This window comes from Plasmodium malariae (genome assembly GCF_900090045.1).
Source record: "Plasmodium malariae genome assembly, chromosome: 13".
Taxonomy (NCBI): domain Eukaryota; phylum Apicomplexa; class Aconoidasida; order Haemosporida; family Plasmodiidae; genus Plasmodium; species Plasmodium malariae.
Window position 1 is genome coordinate 291,134 of NC_041787.1, and position 19,012 is coordinate 310,145.

General features: G+C 28.4%; 5 protein-coding genes across 5 annotated transcripts; 3 read left to right on the plus strand and 2 right to left on the minus strand.

The window, feature by feature from the left end:
• Nucleotides 1–499: 499 nt before the first annotated feature.
• On the minus strand, nucleotides 500–1,453 carry PmUG01_13014700 (conserved Plasmodium protein, unknown function; the record flags this gene model as incomplete). The annotated part of the gene is made up of 1 exon (XM_029007111.1): nucleotides 500–1,453. One exon carries the CDS (start codon nucleotides 1,451–1,453, stop codon nucleotides 500–502), a length of 954 nt encoding a protein of 317 aa, XP_028863533.1.
• Nucleotides 1,454–3,203: 1,750 nt separating this feature from the next.
• On the plus strand, nucleotides 3,204–4,292 carry PmUG01_13014800 (cytidine deaminase, putative; the record flags this gene model as incomplete). Its single annotated transcript, XM_029007112.1, has 1 exon — nucleotides 3,204–4,292. One exon carries the CDS (start codon nucleotides 3,204–3,206, stop codon nucleotides 4,290–4,292), a length of 1,089 nt encoding a protein of 362 aa, XP_028863534.1.
• Nucleotides 4,293–5,402: 1,110 nt separating this feature from the next.
• On the plus strand, nucleotides 5,403–6,370 carry PmUG01_13014900 (conserved Plasmodium protein, unknown function; the record flags this gene model as incomplete). The annotated part of the gene is made up of 5 exons (XM_029007113.1): nucleotides 5,403–5,503; nucleotides 5,752–5,829; nucleotides 5,933–5,986; nucleotides 6,110–6,174; nucleotides 6,306–6,370. 5 exons carry the CDS (start codon nucleotides 5,403–5,405, stop codon nucleotides 6,368–6,370), a joined length of 363 nt encoding a protein of 120 aa, XP_028863535.1.
• Nucleotides 6,371–11,518: 5,148 nt separating this feature from the next.
• PmUG01_13015000 (conserved Plasmodium protein, unknown function) lies at nucleotides 11,519–14,507 on the plus strand (the record flags this gene model as incomplete). Its single annotated transcript, XM_029007114.1, has 3 exons — nucleotides 11,519–13,698; nucleotides 13,864–14,034; nucleotides 14,213–14,507. The coding sequence occupies 3 exons, from the start codon at nucleotides 11,519–11,521 to the stop codon at nucleotides 14,505–14,507; spliced, it is 2,646 nt and encodes an 881-aa protein (XP_028863536.1).
• A 749-nt stretch (nucleotides 14,508–15,256) lies between these two features.
• Nucleotides 15,257–18,069, minus strand: SEPSECS (O-phosphoseryl-tRNA(Sec) selenium transferase, putative; the record flags this gene model as incomplete). The annotated part of the gene is made up of 5 exons (XM_029007115.1): nucleotides 15,257–16,784; nucleotides 17,034–17,135; nucleotides 17,383–17,469; nucleotides 17,667–17,698; nucleotides 17,983–18,069. 5 exons carry the CDS (start codon nucleotides 18,067–18,069, stop codon nucleotides 15,257–15,259), a joined length of 1,836 nt encoding a protein of 611 aa, XP_028863537.1.
• Between the last annotated feature and the right edge of the window lie 943 nt (nucleotides 18,070–19,012).

Sequence of the window (19,012 nt, forward strand, 5' to 3'; positions counted from 1 at the left end):
TGCACATTGCACATTGCACATTGCACATTGCACATTGCATATTGCATATTGCATATTGTATATTGAATATTACATGGTTTGAACAAACGGAGTTAGCCCACACAAAAAAAGAAAATCTACTTTGCTTAAAACACGTAAAATTAATCATCATGCACGAAAAAAAAAAAAAATTCTCAAGCTACTTAAGAAACAACAAATTATATTGTTAATGTTGTAAAAATGAATATTACCATAATTTTATCTTTTTTATTGTTTTTATTTTATTTTTTTTTTTCCTATAAGTGTGTATAAACGGGATGATACTTCTTCCCCTTTTGCAAAAAATGAGCTTACTTTTTCTTTTATCTTAAAAGTTTAGATCCACATTTTGCTCATTCGGTAAATTGTACAAGCCTTAAATTTACTGTACCCCATTTTCCTATATTGCACGAATCAGAATGGGTAGACCTTATTTTCCACCTTTACTTTTTACCTTTTTTTTTTCCGCCTCCTTTGATGCTCACCACAAATTATCCTCATTCAGAACGTCCTTTAGAAGCTCCAGCTTAAAGAGAAGATTATACGTGGAGGTGTTACTATGTGTGCTCTTCCATCTTTGATTATCGCATAACTTACACAAATCTTTCAACTGGTCGTTCATATGGTTATAGATATTAGTAATATGTACATCCTTAATCTGTGTAGCGTTCTCAACACCCAATTTGCTCTTCTCAATATATAAAGGAGCACCATACCTATCCTGGTAAGTTTCATTTAAATTATTATTACAACATAATATAATGGAGTTTGTATCAAACATAAAATTTAAAATAAATCTTAACTCTTTAAATATATTTAAACTTTCACACTGTTCCGTTATGTCTAAACAACGATTAACAATTTCTGGTGATAAATATAACGGATAAGGAAATTCATGTTCTTCTACATGTTGACAAAAATATAATAAAAACATTAAGTAAATACAACCAGCTTGAAAAATAATAAGATTTTTTTTATACATTTTAAAATATTTATTGTCATTTTTTTCAAAGCTTTTTTTCAATATATCTTGCCATGCACACCATAATATTTTCCATACACAAAAGTTTTTTTCATATCTTGATTTTGTTAATATTAATGAAAATTTAGTTTCTTTAAATATACAACTAAATAAATATAAATCTTTGCAACTTTCTTTTTCTCCTTCTCCTTCTCCTTCTCCTTCTTCTTCTTCTCCTTCTCCTTCTTCACCTTCTTCTCCTTCTCCTTCTTCTTCTTCATCTTCCTTTTTTTTTATTTTTTTATTTTTTTTTATTTTATCAAATTTGTTCATCCATATGTACAATATATTTTCTATATCCTCTACATTACTTCTATACCTCCCTGGCAACGCCACAGGTACGTAGTATTTACCGCACAAGTCACCTACCCGAAGGACGTACTTTCCCTCACTTACAAAGTCGAGTGTGTACATTGTACCAGCTGCAAGCGTAGTAACCGTTCTTTATTTTGCTTTCTCATACATATGTACATACGTGCATGCACTAATACATACATAATACATTTACTCAATCAATCGTTCTGCTAGTCGTTCAACTAATTTATTTACCCATTTATTTATCAATTTATTTACCCATTTATTTATCAATTTATTTACCCATTTATTTATCAATTTATTTACCCATTTATTTATCAATTTATTTACCCATTTATTTATCAATTTATTTACCCATTTATTTATCAATTTATTTACCCATTTATTTATCAATATATTTATCAATTTATTTACCCATTTATTTACCTATTTATTAATCAATTTATCAATCAATTTATCAATCAATTTATCAATCAATTTATCAATCAATTTGTTTATCAATTTATTTATCAATTTATTTACGAATTTATTTATTTTTCTGCTCCTCTACCTCACCTGACACAAGTTCTGGAAGGCCTTATACGATGCGCAAACAATATTACAACTTGATAAAAACGTTTCTCATTTATTCTATATTTTGACACCTTAAAAAATGATAAATATTTCCTTAAAATGTAATTCATTCTATAATCTCCCCTTCAATATTTTTTTTTTTTTTTTTTTTTCAAAAAAAAATTTATAAAATATGCTGCAAATTTGATAATTCTCGTTAAACACCCTCCAAGTTTCGTATTTCAACTCAGTAACTGTTAACAGTTCCTATCAATTCTATGTTTTTTTCATGCATCCATAAAAAAAAAAAAGAAAAAAAGGAATTACACGTATTTAATTTTTCTTCTTCTTCTTCTCTATACCTTATTACAAGAGACTAGATTTTCAACAAATACGGGCTGATAAGGGGACGCTTCCAATCTCGATACATATATATATATATATATATATATTTATTTATTTATTTACTACTACATTTCGTGTTATTATTTTTACTCAATTTTGAGGGCGTAAAACGGAACAAAAACTGATATATATAATCGTATGTATCATACAATTCTTAAGTTTATGTCTCTGCAAATTTATGCTAAGGTTAGTCAGTTTTGAAAGAAAAAACTGTGTTTTACAAAATGGTAAGAAATAAAAGGAAATAGTACACCCAAAAAAAAAAAAATAAAATAAAACAAAAGTAAAAATAAATTATGAACTACTAGTGACAGATTTATAACACCTATTCTAATTATAACGACAATGGTGTCATCTTTTTAGTTTTAAGTATAATTGCATTATATGCAATTATGCATTTATACATATATATATATATATATATATATATATATATATATATATATATATATACCTACATATACACGTATACGCGTGTGTATAAATGGGCAAACAGGAAGGGCCAAATAGCTACACAAACATAATTTTAACACACTCCTTGCTGCCAATTTGCATTCTTCAAAATGAAAGATTTGTACTGTTATACTCATTTATTTTATACTTTTTATGACTCTTTTCTAGCTCCACCGCTAGTCAAATTTTTTTACTGTTACGAGAAGATATGCAAAACTTCCTCAAGGATGATGCATAAATAACATATCCTTTTATATATACTAATTTATGTATAAAATGCCGATACTTTTTCTTAATTATTCATTTTTATATAAAGAGTATAAAACTTTTTTTTTTTTTTTTTTTTACCTATTTTTCAAAATAAAATTGTAATTTAAAAAAAAAGAGCACAAAAAAATAGTTTATCATTTAATGCTAAAACGAAGTCGCCCTTCCATTCATGATGGATGACGAAATAATCGATTTGGAGCAGATTTATCCTGACTCGTACAGGCAAAATGTGACATTAATACCTATGTACTGTTTTGAAGTAAAGAAAGACATAGCCAAGGAGTGCTTAAATATTATGAAAAATTTTATTAATGCACAACTATTTAACAATTATAATCACCTGAAAAGATGTAAAAAGTCGGAAGGTAAAGTACAAATACTCGTTGGATTTTGCTCAAAACTTCCCAACAATTTACATGATAAGTTAATACAAATAAACAATGGAGAAGATATTACAATAAAAAAAGTAAACGTGTCCAAACATTCACCTATGACGAAGAAACAGTGTATAGAATGGTCAACACACTGGCCAGTTTATTACAGAAAACCTACCAATGATTTATATACCTTAACAAAAGAAGAAATAAAAAAATATATAAAATTTTTAAACATTTCCATAAATATTGGGAAAACATTTGGTACTTGTCAAAGTGGATGTGTATTAACATACAATGATGAAATTATTGCATGTTCAGGTGATAATATAAAAAATCATCCTTTACAACATTCAGTTATGTTAGCTATTGAAGAAGTTTCCTATAAATTGCGTCATATATGGCAGATAAAAAAAGGAATAACCTCCAAAAATTGGGAATATTATCATATTGGTAATCCTATAAATAATCCTTTAAGTATATTATGCGCATCACAAACTTCACAAGAAGAAACTAGCAAAAAATTCAAAAGTATAAATAATGAAAAATGTTATGACCATGTCAGGACGAACAGTAGAATGGTTACTATAGAACAAAATGGAAACACTGTAACACATGATATAACTAAAGATTACACTAAAAATGTAGAGATGTATGATGCAATAAATATAGATCAATACCTCTGTACAAATTGTTACGCTTACTTAAGTCATGAACCCTGTTTTATGTGTTCAATGGCTATGATCCATTCAAGAATAAAATGTGTTATATTTGATGAAGTTAATAAAGCGAATGGCGCTTTATTTAGTAAGGAAAAATTACATTGCATAAAAAGCCTTAATCATCATTTTAAGGTGTACAAAACTGTGAAGAAGAAATTGTAATGATATCGTATGTGATTTCATGGTATGGTAACGTATCATATTGAATTTTTTTTTTTTTTTTTTTTTCTAGCCAAAATTAAAAATGCAATATTTTCATATGCGACTTGAGAATCATAACTTATATATGTTCTTAATTTTTATTTGTTTACCCCCTCTTTTTGAATACTCCACTGCTACTCAATTATGCATCAATTTTTGCAATGATTTAAAAAAAAAAATTTAATAAGGACTATTAGTTTTTTCATTTTTGATGTGGAGCACACATTTTGTAGTTGCCTCTCGCTCTTCAAGTGCATAACGTTTATATGGCGTTTGTTTTGTTCATTTATTTTAATTAATCCTACTTATGTAACATATATCTGCGTTCCCTTTTGCTTATACTAGTACGAAGCTAATTTGTGAGTTATTTTATACATAGGTTATTGCTTTTATTTTTTTTATTTTATTATTTTTTTTGCATTAACATACATGTTCATTATGCTCAGCTCTTTAACAATTTTTTTTCCTTTTGCTGATTTATTTTTTCTTATTTATTTGAATACATATTGTATATATGTTCATACATGTGTATACGTTTTTAATATCATTTCGCTGTGGATATTTACCATGTGATGACTTACATAAAAAAAAAAAAAAAAAAAAGGTTTAACTTTTTTAATAATAATTTTATAAAAAACTATCCTTTTGATGAAAAGATGAAATAAAGAGCAGCGGTATATTTGAAATGAAAAGCGCGAACATTTGCTTATTAAGTGTAAAAGAGAACTTTGTAATTTTTAGCACATGTACACATATACATACATACATATATACCCACATATATACACACATATATATACACATATATACACACATATATACACACATGTATACACACATGTATACACACATATATATCTACCCTACACAGTACTGCGTATGGCAAAAGTTCGGGTACGTAAATGCATAAACGGAAGCCTTAACATAAACCTTAACTTAAATCTGAGCATGAGTCCAAGCATAAATCCAAGCATAAGTCAAAGAATAAGTTCAAGCATAAATGTGTGCCTTTTGTGATTAAGCAAGGCGACTGTGTAACAACTAGAAACACATAAATATATTAGACGTAAAATGAGATATAGACTTTTTCCCCCCTTGACATTTTTAAGTTATTTAAGAAAAATTCATGTTTATTATTCCCCAGTAAGAAGCGAAAAAGCAGACGTTGCAAGGTAATACCAATAAATGCTCAGGAAAGGCAAAAGAAATAATATGAGATTGTAACCACTTTATTTAAACATTTTTATGAACAAACTGTATATACGCATACACGATAACGCTTTAAATTTGAGAATCTTGACTATTACCTAAAGGAAGAACGCGCAAAAAAAAAAAATGAAAACTGCTTTCATAATACATACACATATGTATATATATATATATATATATATATATATGTAATACATGTTTCACCTTACAGAAGACTAATTATATTTGCATCTTCACAAAAAATAAAACAAAAGTTTCCCCTATTAAGTGTATCATGGGAATTACTAGCGTAAGCATTTTATAAATGCGCATTTTGAAGCAAATTTGTATAACATTTGACACTATTTTATTTTTTTTTTTTAATTTTCCCCTTTTTCATACACATTTTAAAGATATGAAAACCCTCCCATGGTAGAAGTGGAATACTTAAATGGAGAAAGAGAAAAGTTAATCCGAAAAAGAATGAACATTATGTTTATTTTCTTACTCTTTATTTTATTGTATTTTTTTGCGAGTATTTCGCGAATATTCTGTTAATATTTTGAGAATTTTTTTTTCTTTTATTTCAGGATAAATATAGAATATTTCAGCGACAAGCAAAAGAAAGAGATAATTGACAAGTGGAAATACACAGGTTACGATATTAAAAAAGAAAAAAAAAACATACGTTAACATTTTTATTTGACTTCTCCTTCTTGCATTCATCAGATTCATATGTGTGTAACCAAATTCATTTTTATATTTTTCCTTTTTTTCCTTTTTTAGCATCACTTGACCCCTTTCCCGAAGTTCTTGCACCTACCATGAAAAAACCAAAAGATGGTTTTTAGGTTTTTCTTGTCATTTTAGATCTGTTTGTCTATAATATTAAATTAAGATTTGTGCATTTTTAAGCTTTATGAAATTCTATATTCTTTGATTACTCATCCTTTGTAATGTTAACAAGTTTATAAGAGGGTATAATTATATTTCCTCCGTGTGTATTGAGTTTACACCACTTCAACTGAACAACCACGTAGATGTTGAGCAAACCGTAGGACGAATGAGAAATCAAACTGTTTTATGAAAAAATAATACAAAGAAAAAAAAAAAAAAATAAAATGATTAAGCAACAACCATTGTAACATGGGCCTTTTAAATTATATTACTGACAACAATTTGACAAAATAATAAGAAAATATGTAAATCTATTATTATATGTCTAAATGTATAACCAGAGATGCTTCGTTTTTACGGCTAAGTGGATATGGCATCTAGCGGTAAAGCACAACTCTGTTTATGTACAGAAAAGTATGTATGTTTGTATATACTGCATGTGGGTATAACACCCCTGAATTTTCAATATACCGATAATCCCGTAAAACTATTGCAGTTGTAAGGTAACAGAGCACGACACAATCGAGATAACAATATTGAAGCAGTAATTATAGTAATCATTACTGTTATTTTATTTTTATTTATTATAATTCTTTTTTCTTTTTTTTTTTTTTTTTTTTTTTTTTTGCAAAAGGAAAATTTAAAAATCCTCAATGGAAGTTCCCTACACACACATTCTTAAAACATATACCTTAAAATAGAGAGAAAAAAAAAAAAAAAAAAAAAAAAAATGAATAAAGATGAAAGAATAAATCTTAAAGAATAAAATATAAAGAATGAACCATAAAGATTGAAGAATAAATAATGATGACATTTTTGCTTAATTTTTAAGACGCATAATTAAATTTTTTTTTTTTCCTTTTTTGGAATTCTTTCTTTAAAATTTCTTTTTCTTTTGAAAAACAGAAAATGGATAAGTTCATAAGTACAGTGTTCAGGTAATGGTACCTATATAAGGAAAACACACATGTTTAGAAAAATTTAAAAAAAAAAAAAAATAATAAATAATAATCCGTGTGCTCCTTTAATTTCCCGAATATACAACATTTGCAAAGAGGAACAAGCAAAAAGTAAATGAAATATTTAGTAATGAAAAAAAAAAAAAAAATATACATATATATATATATATATATATTTATATATACCCTCTTTGTAGTAACTTAAATTACCTCCCTTGCTAAATATTTTTCCCTGTTCTGAATGTTAGTAATTAAGTGCAGATATACCGATAAAAAAAAAAAAAAAAAAAAAAAAAAAATTACGTACAGTTACTGTACTATTATAGTATTAATTTTTTTTTTATCTAATAAGTGAATGAAATAATAAAAAAAAAAAAAAGAAATTTGAAGAGTACTTATAATAAATAAGAAAAAATATAGTTCTACTATTATTAATTTTGTAAATAATCAAAATTAATTAACATAATGTTGCTGTGATGGAGATAAAATTTTAGAACCATTCACAGCATGTTGTGATCAAACATATTATAGCAAAAGGGGAGGAGAAAGAAAGAAAAAAAAAAAAAAAAAAAAAGAACAGAAAGATCAAAAAGAACAAAAAGAACAAAAAGGGAAGAAAAACAATAACTCAAAAAAACAAAACCCATGGTCTTACCGTTCCTCAACTTCATAAAAACTGTCTATTTTTAACTATACATGTAAAAAAAAAAAATAATAAAATAATATTTTTTGGAAAAGATGAACCGCAGGAGGTATTGCGTATACATATTCATTGGTAATCTAAAAAGCTAACCTTCAAAAATTTTTAATTTTATGAGCATTTAATAACATGACTACATATTCATTTATTTAATTTTATTTTGATATAGCTTATGTCCTCTACATTTTCAACGTACATGATAGCAGAAGAGTGAACCGAAAACAATCGATCTACAGTAATATAAATTTAACGCGCAACAAGCGCCCCCAATAAAGCACCCTACATATATACACTCATACATACACGCGCAAACACATTCACTCGTACATAAGCACACAAACATATCCACTCATACGTACTCTAACACATGTAACAATTTCCCTTTGCCTTTTTTTCCACATTAACAATGTAAACATATACATGTATGAGAGGGATGAACGGTGAATCAGATACCTTTTCCATGGTTAGTTGGTTTTCCATTTTCCGAGTATTTTTCATGTTATTTTTGTCAATCCTTCTAATGCAACCTCCTATATTTCATTACCTTGCCTTGTGTTGTATTGAACTTCACGATATATTGCTATATTTGATTATATTGCTTTTTTTATTTTATTTTCTTCTTTTTTTCTCTCTATTAGGCTACCATAGGTAACAGCAGCGAGGGGTCCTCAAATTGTCACTGCTCCATCTTCGTAACTTAATAAAACAAAAAAAAAAAAAAATGAATAAAAGTTGTATAAAATAGAGAAGTAAAATAAAAGATAAAATCATATATATATATATATATATATATATATATATATATATATATATATATATATATAAATTCTTTTTTTATATATATGTCTCTTCAGAATCATTGCTTAAGTAGAGTTCAATGTAACACGTTATTATTTTTCCTTACATGTAGTTCCGTAATATCAGTTTTAATAATTGCTATTCTAATACAGCGAGCTACGTACCTTCAACTGAAATAAAATTTTGAAAAAAAAAATTATTCCGTAATTTATATATGTTAAGAAGAGAACGCTGGTTCATCGTACCTACCACTGGCTGTAATATGCACACACATATACCCATGCGTGTATACATATACATCTGTATATATGCCCAAATACAGGAGCAAAATGAGGAAAAACATACCTAGGAAACATGAATGATGAGTAAATTTGGTTTTCTATGAAATCGTCAAAAGGAACACAATGTTATCGTAACGATTTACTAGCTTTTTAGTTTGTTTTTTTTACTGCTACTAATCTGCAATGACACATATAGTGAGCACATCCGCTGAAGAAGTAAAAATCATATCAACGTTTTGTTTTTATTTGTTCATACGAAATGAACCGGACATATTGTGTACAACGTGCTAATCCTTCTGTTAATATCATAACATTAATACTTAAGTTTTATTATGTTTTAAGAAAAAATAAAAAAAAATATCTTCTTAGTTTTAATATTCTATATAATTACTACACACATTTATTTTTTCCTCTTTCATTTTTTCTTGTCTTATTTTGTTATCTACTGTTGTTGATTCTTTTTCTTAATTCATTTTTTTTTTTTTTTTCCAAACTATACGAACAACATATGTCTACTCAATTTTAGGAAAAAAACAAAAAAAAAAAAATTGGACTTAAAAACTAGCAGAAAAAAAAGAACTTTTAAAAGAATAATGCACATACAGAATAAGTGCCAATAAAATGGACTTAAAAATTAGAGGAATAATAAGAACTTTTAAAAGAATGATGCGCTTACAAATTAACCGCCAACTTTTTTATTATTTCATCTATTTCAAAAAAAATGGAAAAACTCCCTCACAACGGATTTCATTTTTTCCATTATACGTGAAAACCCGTCAACCGACAATTACATAAATATAGCTTTAAAACATACGAACCTTTCAAAAAATAAAACAAATAAAAATAATTAAGTAAAAAATCATTGTAAACATAATTATTTTGCTTTATTTCCTTTTATTTCGTTCGCTTCCCTTTTGTTTCGTTTTATTTCCTGTTCTTCCGTTCTCTTTCCTTTCGTTTCTCTTTTTTTGTGTGATATAATGGCCAGCAAAAAATACTACTGAAGTGGAAGATGACGATGGATGAACAAAATTGAGAAGCCTCTCGTCATTACTACTTTTCCGTAAAACTAAAATAAGTACAATGAATATTAAATTGTATTTATACAAACGGGCTAAAAAAAAAAAAAAAAAAAAAAAAAGGAAATTATCTACAAAATGTAAAAAAAAAGAAAGAAAAAGAAAAAAAATGTGTTTTACATTAGATCTTAAGAATGTCAAATTAAATGCGCTTATTCTCAAAAAGCAAAAAGAAAAAAGCAAAAAACATAACAGTTTGTGTTTTTACATAATCATATTATATGGTAATTATATTGCCTTCTTATGCTCTTTGCAAATTTAAAAAATAATTGTAAACTGTTCTTTCGTTTTTTTGTCCGTTTATTCGTTCATTCGTTCGCACGTTTATTCCTTCATTCATTCATTCCTTTACTGTTATATTCGTTCTTTCATTTCATCCTTGACACTTCTTTTTTTCCCTTATTTTTACTCCCTTTTTATTGCAAAAGTTGATTAGGTTTACGCTGTTATGATTTATTAAGAGAAAAAAAAAAAAAAAAAAAAAATCCTATCGCATGATATTTGCATATATGTATATATATAAATACATATACGTACATATATATATATACATACATACATATACGTACATATATATGTACATACGTATGTATTTACATAAATACGTACATAAATACATACATACATACATACGTACGTACGTGCGTACGTGCGCTTACGCACAAATAATGTACATTCATTTCCTACTGTTGAATGTGTACGTATATGTTTATTCGTTAATGCCTACTCACTTATGCCTATTCACATTTGTATACATGATAGGGCGGCTGATAGAAGGATCTAAAAAGTAAAAAGGTAAAAAATAAAAAAAAAAGGGATAAGTGAAACATATGAAACTTTTATTCTAGGAGTATTTTTTAATTCTTATAAATTATATAGCGGATGGTATAAAAAAAAAAAATGAACGCCATTCTTTGAAGGAGCTCTTTTTCTCCATATATGATGCGTACCAGAGTAACAGCATAATAGAAATAATATTCATTTATGACCATTACCATAACATTTAAAATAATAAAAAAAAAAAAAAAGCCTCTTAGGAATAATGGTTATAGCAATATATCCTTTTATGCCCGTTGATGTAAATGCGAATATTTGCTTATTTTCAAAAGTTATAACAATTTTATTATTATTTATATAAAGCCATTCATTGTTTTAGTCTTTACTTCCAAAGGCTTTTTATTAGCAGCGTGTTTGCCAGTGAGCACTTCTTTCATGTTTGCATCTGCTACTGCCACTGCTAGTACTACCATTTGACGCTTCACAAGCTGCTATCCTTTTGGATAAAATGCTATCACATGTATCAGCAGAAGAAAGCAACAAAGAGGACTTTGTAAGCGAAAAAAAAAAAAAGAAAAAGAAAAAAAAAAAAAATGCATATTCTCCTATATTCCAAGTAAACTATCTGCAAGAGGAGGAGGACTTGATCCACACGCAAAACGTTAACATAAACAGTAAAAGCAAAAAAAAAATGTTCACTGATGGTAAAAATTTAATTAATTTTAAAAAAAAGCATTCGAGTGGAGAAAAAGGGAGCGAACATTATAAAGAACGAAAGGTGCAAGTAGGTGCAGAAGTAGGTGCAGAAGTAGGTGCAGAAGTAGGTGCAGAAGTAAGTGCAGAAGTAGAAGGGAAATGCGCAGTTGAGACTGTCGACCTATGCAACTATTTGGATTCTTTAAACGATAAAATAAAGGTGAGGAAGAAGGACAAGAAGAAGAACCAGCAAAAGGAGGGAAGCAAGCATGGCCATAATACTAATAGCAATTATGATTGTTATAATAATGATAGCAATTATGGAGGTTATAATGGTGGTAGCCCTAAAAGAGTGGAATTTTGCAACGAACGTAAAGACTCAATCGAAATAGTATATTTTGATGGAGTGGCTGTTCATAAAAAGGTACAAGGGGTAGAAGCACGTTACGATGATGTGCATTATAAGAAAACAGATAAAAATAATTTCATTAATGACAATAGCAGTAGTAGTAGTAGTAGTAGTAGAAGTAGTAGTAGTAGTAGAAGTAGTAGTAGTAGTAGTAGTAGTAGTAGCAGTAGTAGTAGAAGTCCTGGCCTACCAAATGATTCTGACTTACTAAGTGATAACATTCGTACTACATGCGCTAATAGAAATGCACAACTGCTTGAGCTCGACCCTCAACAGTTGGTTGGACAGGAGGAACACCTACACAGTGATGTGCACATTGATACGAACCGCCATAGTGACAATGATGCTTACCCAGGTAATACTAATATCAATGGTAGCCACATACGCAGTGATGAGAACAACAACGAATGTAATATTTTTTCCAGAATTTTCAATAGAGTAAAAAAAATTATTACAGATCGAAAAGGAAATCCAATAACAGATGCAAATGCATTAGACAATGATATGTGTGAATTAGAAATTATGGAAACTAATAATTTAAATGAGCATAGCGATGAAAACTGCGGTTCAGTTACCACCAGTTGTGTACATGATGAAGTTTATGTAATACATAGACAGGGAATTAATGCAGATGGAAATGTGAATGACAATACGAATGCTCTAATAACTAATGGACCAAACGACTTCGTATATGTAAATGGTCTTAATCCTAATGATCTTATGGACAACTCTATATTAGTAAATAATGAACATGCCGGCAGGGGAACCGTTTTAGACAGCCATCACCCGAGTGGTAGTTATTTTTGTAGAGGCCCTTCAAATAATCGAAATGAAGGAGCGGTAGAGGTGGAGGCTGCGATAGAGGTAGGGGCTGCAATAGAGATGGAAGACGTAGTACATGTGGCAAATATGGCAGATGATGAAGACGCAGAGGGGGAAGCTGCAAATACTAATTGGCGTGCTTACCACTTCCGCTACAGAGCCCTATCGCATAATGTATTTTCGTACTGCAAGGATTATGTTACTTATGTTAAGGAGAAAATAAAAAAATACTGGCAAGAACGGGTACAAGAAGCAAATATACAATTGACAACTCCACATCAAACATCAAGTCGAAGAGAAAATACAAACATACATGAAGATGAAAATGATGATCCTAGTTGCTTGCAGATACTTTTCTTTCTAGGTTTAGTTTGTAAATTTCCTATACTGTGGATTGTTGGTTCAATCATATTTTGTATTACTCCAAATGAACATAAAAGAACAAAAGCATGGTGTTTAATAAATACAGTTTTTGCTTTTATTAGTATTATTTATTTTATTAGTACGTCTAATTTTAAAATTTCCAAACCTATTTTTTTTGTTTTAATGGAATCTAATACAGAATCAATAAAACTTTTTCACAAAGGAGTTGTAAGAAATAATAGTAATAATCATATTATTCAAAATGTTATAGTGTTTGATCAATTTACTGTTTCTTACTGGATGCCTTTAAAAACATACAATGTTTTTAAGACTGAACCGGGTCATTTTCTCAATTGGCATTTTGTCTCTACTCAGAAACCCAACTCGAGCATACTCCTGTAAGTAAGATAATTGATCAAATGGGTGCGTACTCATATGTATACGTATTTATACGGACATATTTTGATAAGTGTAAATATGCCCACTTGTATACATTCCTGCTTGTATACATGCTCACTCGTATTCGTGCACACGCTCGGACAATTTTCCCCTTCCCGATGCAGAAGCAGAAACACATACGCGCTTCTAAACAGAATACAAGTAACAATCCTTTTTGGAAAAGGCAAAGCGTACCCGACTGAAAGTGTAGAACAAATAAAGCCATTTTTTCAAAATTTAAAAGAACACAATATGGACCCAGTGCCCTTTGAAAAGCTCACGATGACTGATAATGAGTAATTTTTTTTTTTTTTTTTTTTTTTCCATATCGTAGTAGTGTTTCACTTGTGTGTGTTTGTATGTGCAGTGGGTTAATGTGTCAGCATTTGTATGATTATGCATACTTTTGTACGTTTAAACATGTACATATCCTTGTGTTTGTTTATATACATCCATCCTTTTCTTTCTGTTCAGTATCCCGGAGAACTTTTTCGGAGCGGGGATAAGATGCCAAAGCATCCAAAAAAATGGAAACAGATTAAATGAAAAAGAAAAATGGTATTTATTTTGGAAAGAATATGATAACACAGATAGTAATCCCGATCATTCTATATACAATTCACTAGTTCCTGTTGGAGAAATTTTTTTTTTTAAACATGAACACAATTGTAGAATAGCTTTTCTCATTCCTAAAAATACAAATATGTATCAGACAGACGTACCTCAAGATTTTGTTGAAATCAGAAAAATTATAATAAAAGCTTTTTAAGTTTGCGTACCTTCCCCTGGAACGAAAAAAACGCAGTCACGCGGTCAGTTATAAAATTTACATGAACTGTACATGCGATAATAGCAGTTCTTCCAATTTTTTTTTTTTTTTTTTTTCCATTTTTTCTTCATATATTTTCTTTATATTTTTCTTATTTTTTTTTTTTTTTTGTTCACTTCCATTTGCTATCAACGTGGCGCGCGTTATACCCCGTTTACTCGCCCATTTCGTTTTAATAATTTACATTTTATTTAAAAAAATGTGTTTGCTCTTATATTATGTATTCATGACGCTGTAGTCTTTTGTGTAGCACACGATGCGCATAGTTTTTTGCACTCACATGTATATGCTTATGTATATGTACAAATGTGCTTTTGTTTTTTCATTGCTATTAATTTCCCTTTCTTTTGTTTCCTTCTCTTCCTTTCTTTCTTTTTTTTTTTTTTTTTTTTTTTGTACAACTTTTTAATGTGTTGGAAGTATTACGTTTTTCTTAAATTAGCTATTTTTAATAGTTTTCCACTAAAGGGTACGAAAAAGGGGGGAGAGGGAATTCCACTTCGAGGTATTGACACCTCATCGAAAAGGAGAGAACAGTGGATGATGAATAAGCAAAAATGAGCTGAAATACAAAAATATGAACAACAGCTCAAAATTAGAAACAAAAATGAACATAACTAAAACCATGCATAAATTCCCCTGCATATCCATAAAGATGGATACATATGTTGTCTCACGAAATTTATCCATTAATCATGTGAGGAAATATTTTTTTCTTTTTCTTTTCTCTTGAACTTTCTAATAAAATAGTCAATAGCGTCGTCTAATTTTTGGACAAAACTTTGGAGCTCCTCCTTTTCAATTCCTATTACACATGAGAAGGCGATATATGAAAAAGGATACAAGTCATAACTGGTGCCAAAACTTTGAAATATGTGATTCCCTATTTTTAATGTATTTTTTTCATTTAATTTTTCAAAATCATTGTCAACTTGTTTTACTTCTAGTTTATTACTTATGGTAATTTTGTTATTCGTCAATTCTTCATTATGCTCAATCGTTCGATGACAAAAAGGGTCCATGTTTGTGTTCTTGCTATGATCGCTGATTGGAAGGCTAACTTGGTTGCAAACTGCACTGCTAACTGGATTGATAACAGAACTGCTATCTTGTATGCTATTCCCCCTCCTGACGGAGCTATATGGATTGCTCCCCTGTTCCTCTGTGTGAACATCACTACACTGGGAGTGGAAATTCCGATCTGATTCCGTTGTAAATACTTCCCTTTTCTCTTTTATTTTTTTTAAAATATAATTTTTAATTAGCAAAGGAGAGCATATGACTCTGTGCCCTGTTACATTTCTATAAAAAAGAAATGAACCGAGTAAACATATCTTCTTAGGGTCATCTAAACCACAATATTTGTACAATTCATTTAAGTTTATAGCCATTGATATAGTATTTTTACTTGTCTTTATTAAGGAAAGATTATATTTAGAGCATAATGTATATATCTTCTCTTTAAACCAATTAAAATTTTCAATCCTTTCTTTTCTTAATTTCATTATTTTAGTTTTCCCTAATTCTAATAATGTAATCAAAAGATCTAGATATGCATGTACAGGAGTTCTACCTGGATATGTCTTTTTCAATTCATTCATCTTTTTTTTATTTCCACTAAATACAATACCACCATTAACTGGTACAAGGAAATTCTTATCACAACTTTGAACAACAAAATCAATTCTTCCATTCTCATTATAACATCTCTGTATTTCTTTACAAATGTAATTACATTGTAATCCAAAGGAATTATTAATAATATGAGGCATATTATATTTCTTACAAAGAAGAGAAATGTTTATTATATCATCACAATTTCTAGGTGCATAACTAGCTGTTACTGATATAACACAACAAATTTTCTCTTTATATTTATCCATTAAATTTTTTATGTTCTCAATATCTGTATATAATTGTTCATCTTTAAAAATCATATCTACTACAATATATTTTAAATTACAAAATTCAATGCATTTATAACATGTTTTATGGTCTATTCTCGAAATAATTACATATTCACTATCTATTCTTTCCTTTTTTATATAAAGAAGACAAGTACTTATGCACATCCCTGTTGCATATGGTAATATGTACACATCTTGACAACTCCTAATGCCAAAATCTTTTATTAAATCTTTTACAATACGTGTTGTTGCTTTTGCTAGGATGCTATTCCCTGCACTCTTCGGCTGTACATCATCCAGATTTCCGGATCTGACTCGAAAAGGTGCATGTACACATGTGAGTATGAGTGGACAAATGCATTTATAAACTATTATCTCTTTATATTTTTAACTTAATTTTTTTCTTTATTTTTTTCTTTATTTTTTTCTTTATTTTTTTCCTTATTTTTTTCCTTATTTTTTTCCTTATTTTTTTCCTTATTTTTTTCCTTATTTTTTTCCTTATTTTGTTCCTTATTTTGTTCCTTATTTTGTTCCTTATTTTTTTCTGATATAATACCTCCCTATGCCGTGTCCAAATCCAATGTACTTGCTCCTAACGAGCGCACTGTATATTCTGTTCTCTCTCTCCCCTATTTTTACATTCTTTTCACTGTTACACCTGCAAAAAAAATAAAATAAATAGATAAACAAATAAATGAACAAATAGATAAACAAATAAATGAACAAATAGATAAACAAATAAATGAACGAATAGATAAACAAATAAATGAACAAATAGATAAACAAATAAATGAACAAATAGATAAACAAATACAATTCAGTACAATGCAATGTACACACATTTTTCCACCATCTTCAATCAATCGCGTTGTTGATATTACTTCTCTCAATTTTTTTTATTATACAAGTTTTGAGATGAAATTTTATGCAAAATGTGCATAATAGTAATTTCGTTTAATCCTTCATCCGGAATGCGTCCATGGGTCAAAATGCTTCAAAAAAAAAAAAAAAAAGTAAAACAATGGGGCTAGTTGAATCATCTTCTATGGCTCGTACGTACGTGGGCCCACCCAAGTATGTGTGGATGTTGTACCTTTTATTGATTTTCTTTTTTTCTACATTAGTAGACTTAATTGTGCACTTATATGTGCACTCGTTCGCTCGATACTTCCCTCATTTATGTTCCTACTTCGATAGGATATTTTCCTTTTGGTTTAGGGTCTACGAACCGGAAAGTAATCGAATAAAACTTAAAAAATTTTCAAACAACTCTCTACACAGTTAATACACGAATGTGTTACGCATATATACGCACACACGCACACACATACGTATGTATATGTGTGTGTGCAAGTATGCAAAAGATAAAAAACAGATACATATTACACATATAACGCTATAATTTTTAAGAGAATATTCCCCCTCAAAAATTTATCCCACATATAGTATTAACACACATATATATACGTACATATACATATGTGCATAAGTATATGTATATGCACCTGTTCTGATATCAATGAGTATTTATTTTTATGTACTCCATCTCTGACGAGTTTCCCAACAGTAGACTTTTCCTTCAGACTGTGCATCACTTTTTTTTAAGAAATAAATAAAACAACAAAAAATTTAAGAAAAAATTAAAAATGAGAGTTAAAAAGACTTCTAACAATTAACACTTTACTCACTGTCCTAGTATAATTCTTAAAAATGTACTTTAAAAAGGGAACATATATTCACCATACTTTTGCGTCAAATTACATTTACGTATATTTCTGTTGTTCTTCTTAGCATTTGAAAAAAAAAAAAAAAAAAAAAAATTAAAAAAAAAAAAAATTACTACTTAACTTTGCTTGCTTGCTTATTTGTTCCTTCTTTTATTGTTCCTTAGGCGCTCCTTCCTTTATATAAACACATACTTTTTTTTAATTTTAACGAAAATAGGAAAAGAGAAATTGTTTTTTCTTTTTTTTTTCTCTTTTTTTATCCTTTAATTTTGCCCTGATGTTTTATAAATATTGTAAATGTACATTACGTTTGTTCTCCTATTCCGTTGTATATGTAAAAAAGGTTTAAATATGACATACAATTTTTTTTCCTTTTTTTTTTTTTTTCTCTTTTTTTACAACAAATAACCAAAGGTAAACCAAACGAAGGCAAGTCTCTGAACAGGTCGTAAAAGAACATCTATATTTTTATAAATAAATAAATTATGCAATTTGTATAATTTTTTTTTTTTTTTTTCGTTATCCCATTTTTTTTTTATAATCCTATGTAAAAATAAATATTCATTTTTAGTAGTATGTTGGTATAAACGTTCCTGCTAATTTTATAAATATATATATATATATATATATATATATATATATATATATATATATATATGTACATATGCACATATATCATGCGTAGTGTCACTACATCTGGCAATAAAAAAATAAAAACATATTTCTTTATTCTATACATGAGCAAAAGCAAAACAACTGTAATTAAAGAATTCATATACTAAAAAAAAAAATTAGCGAATTATGTAAA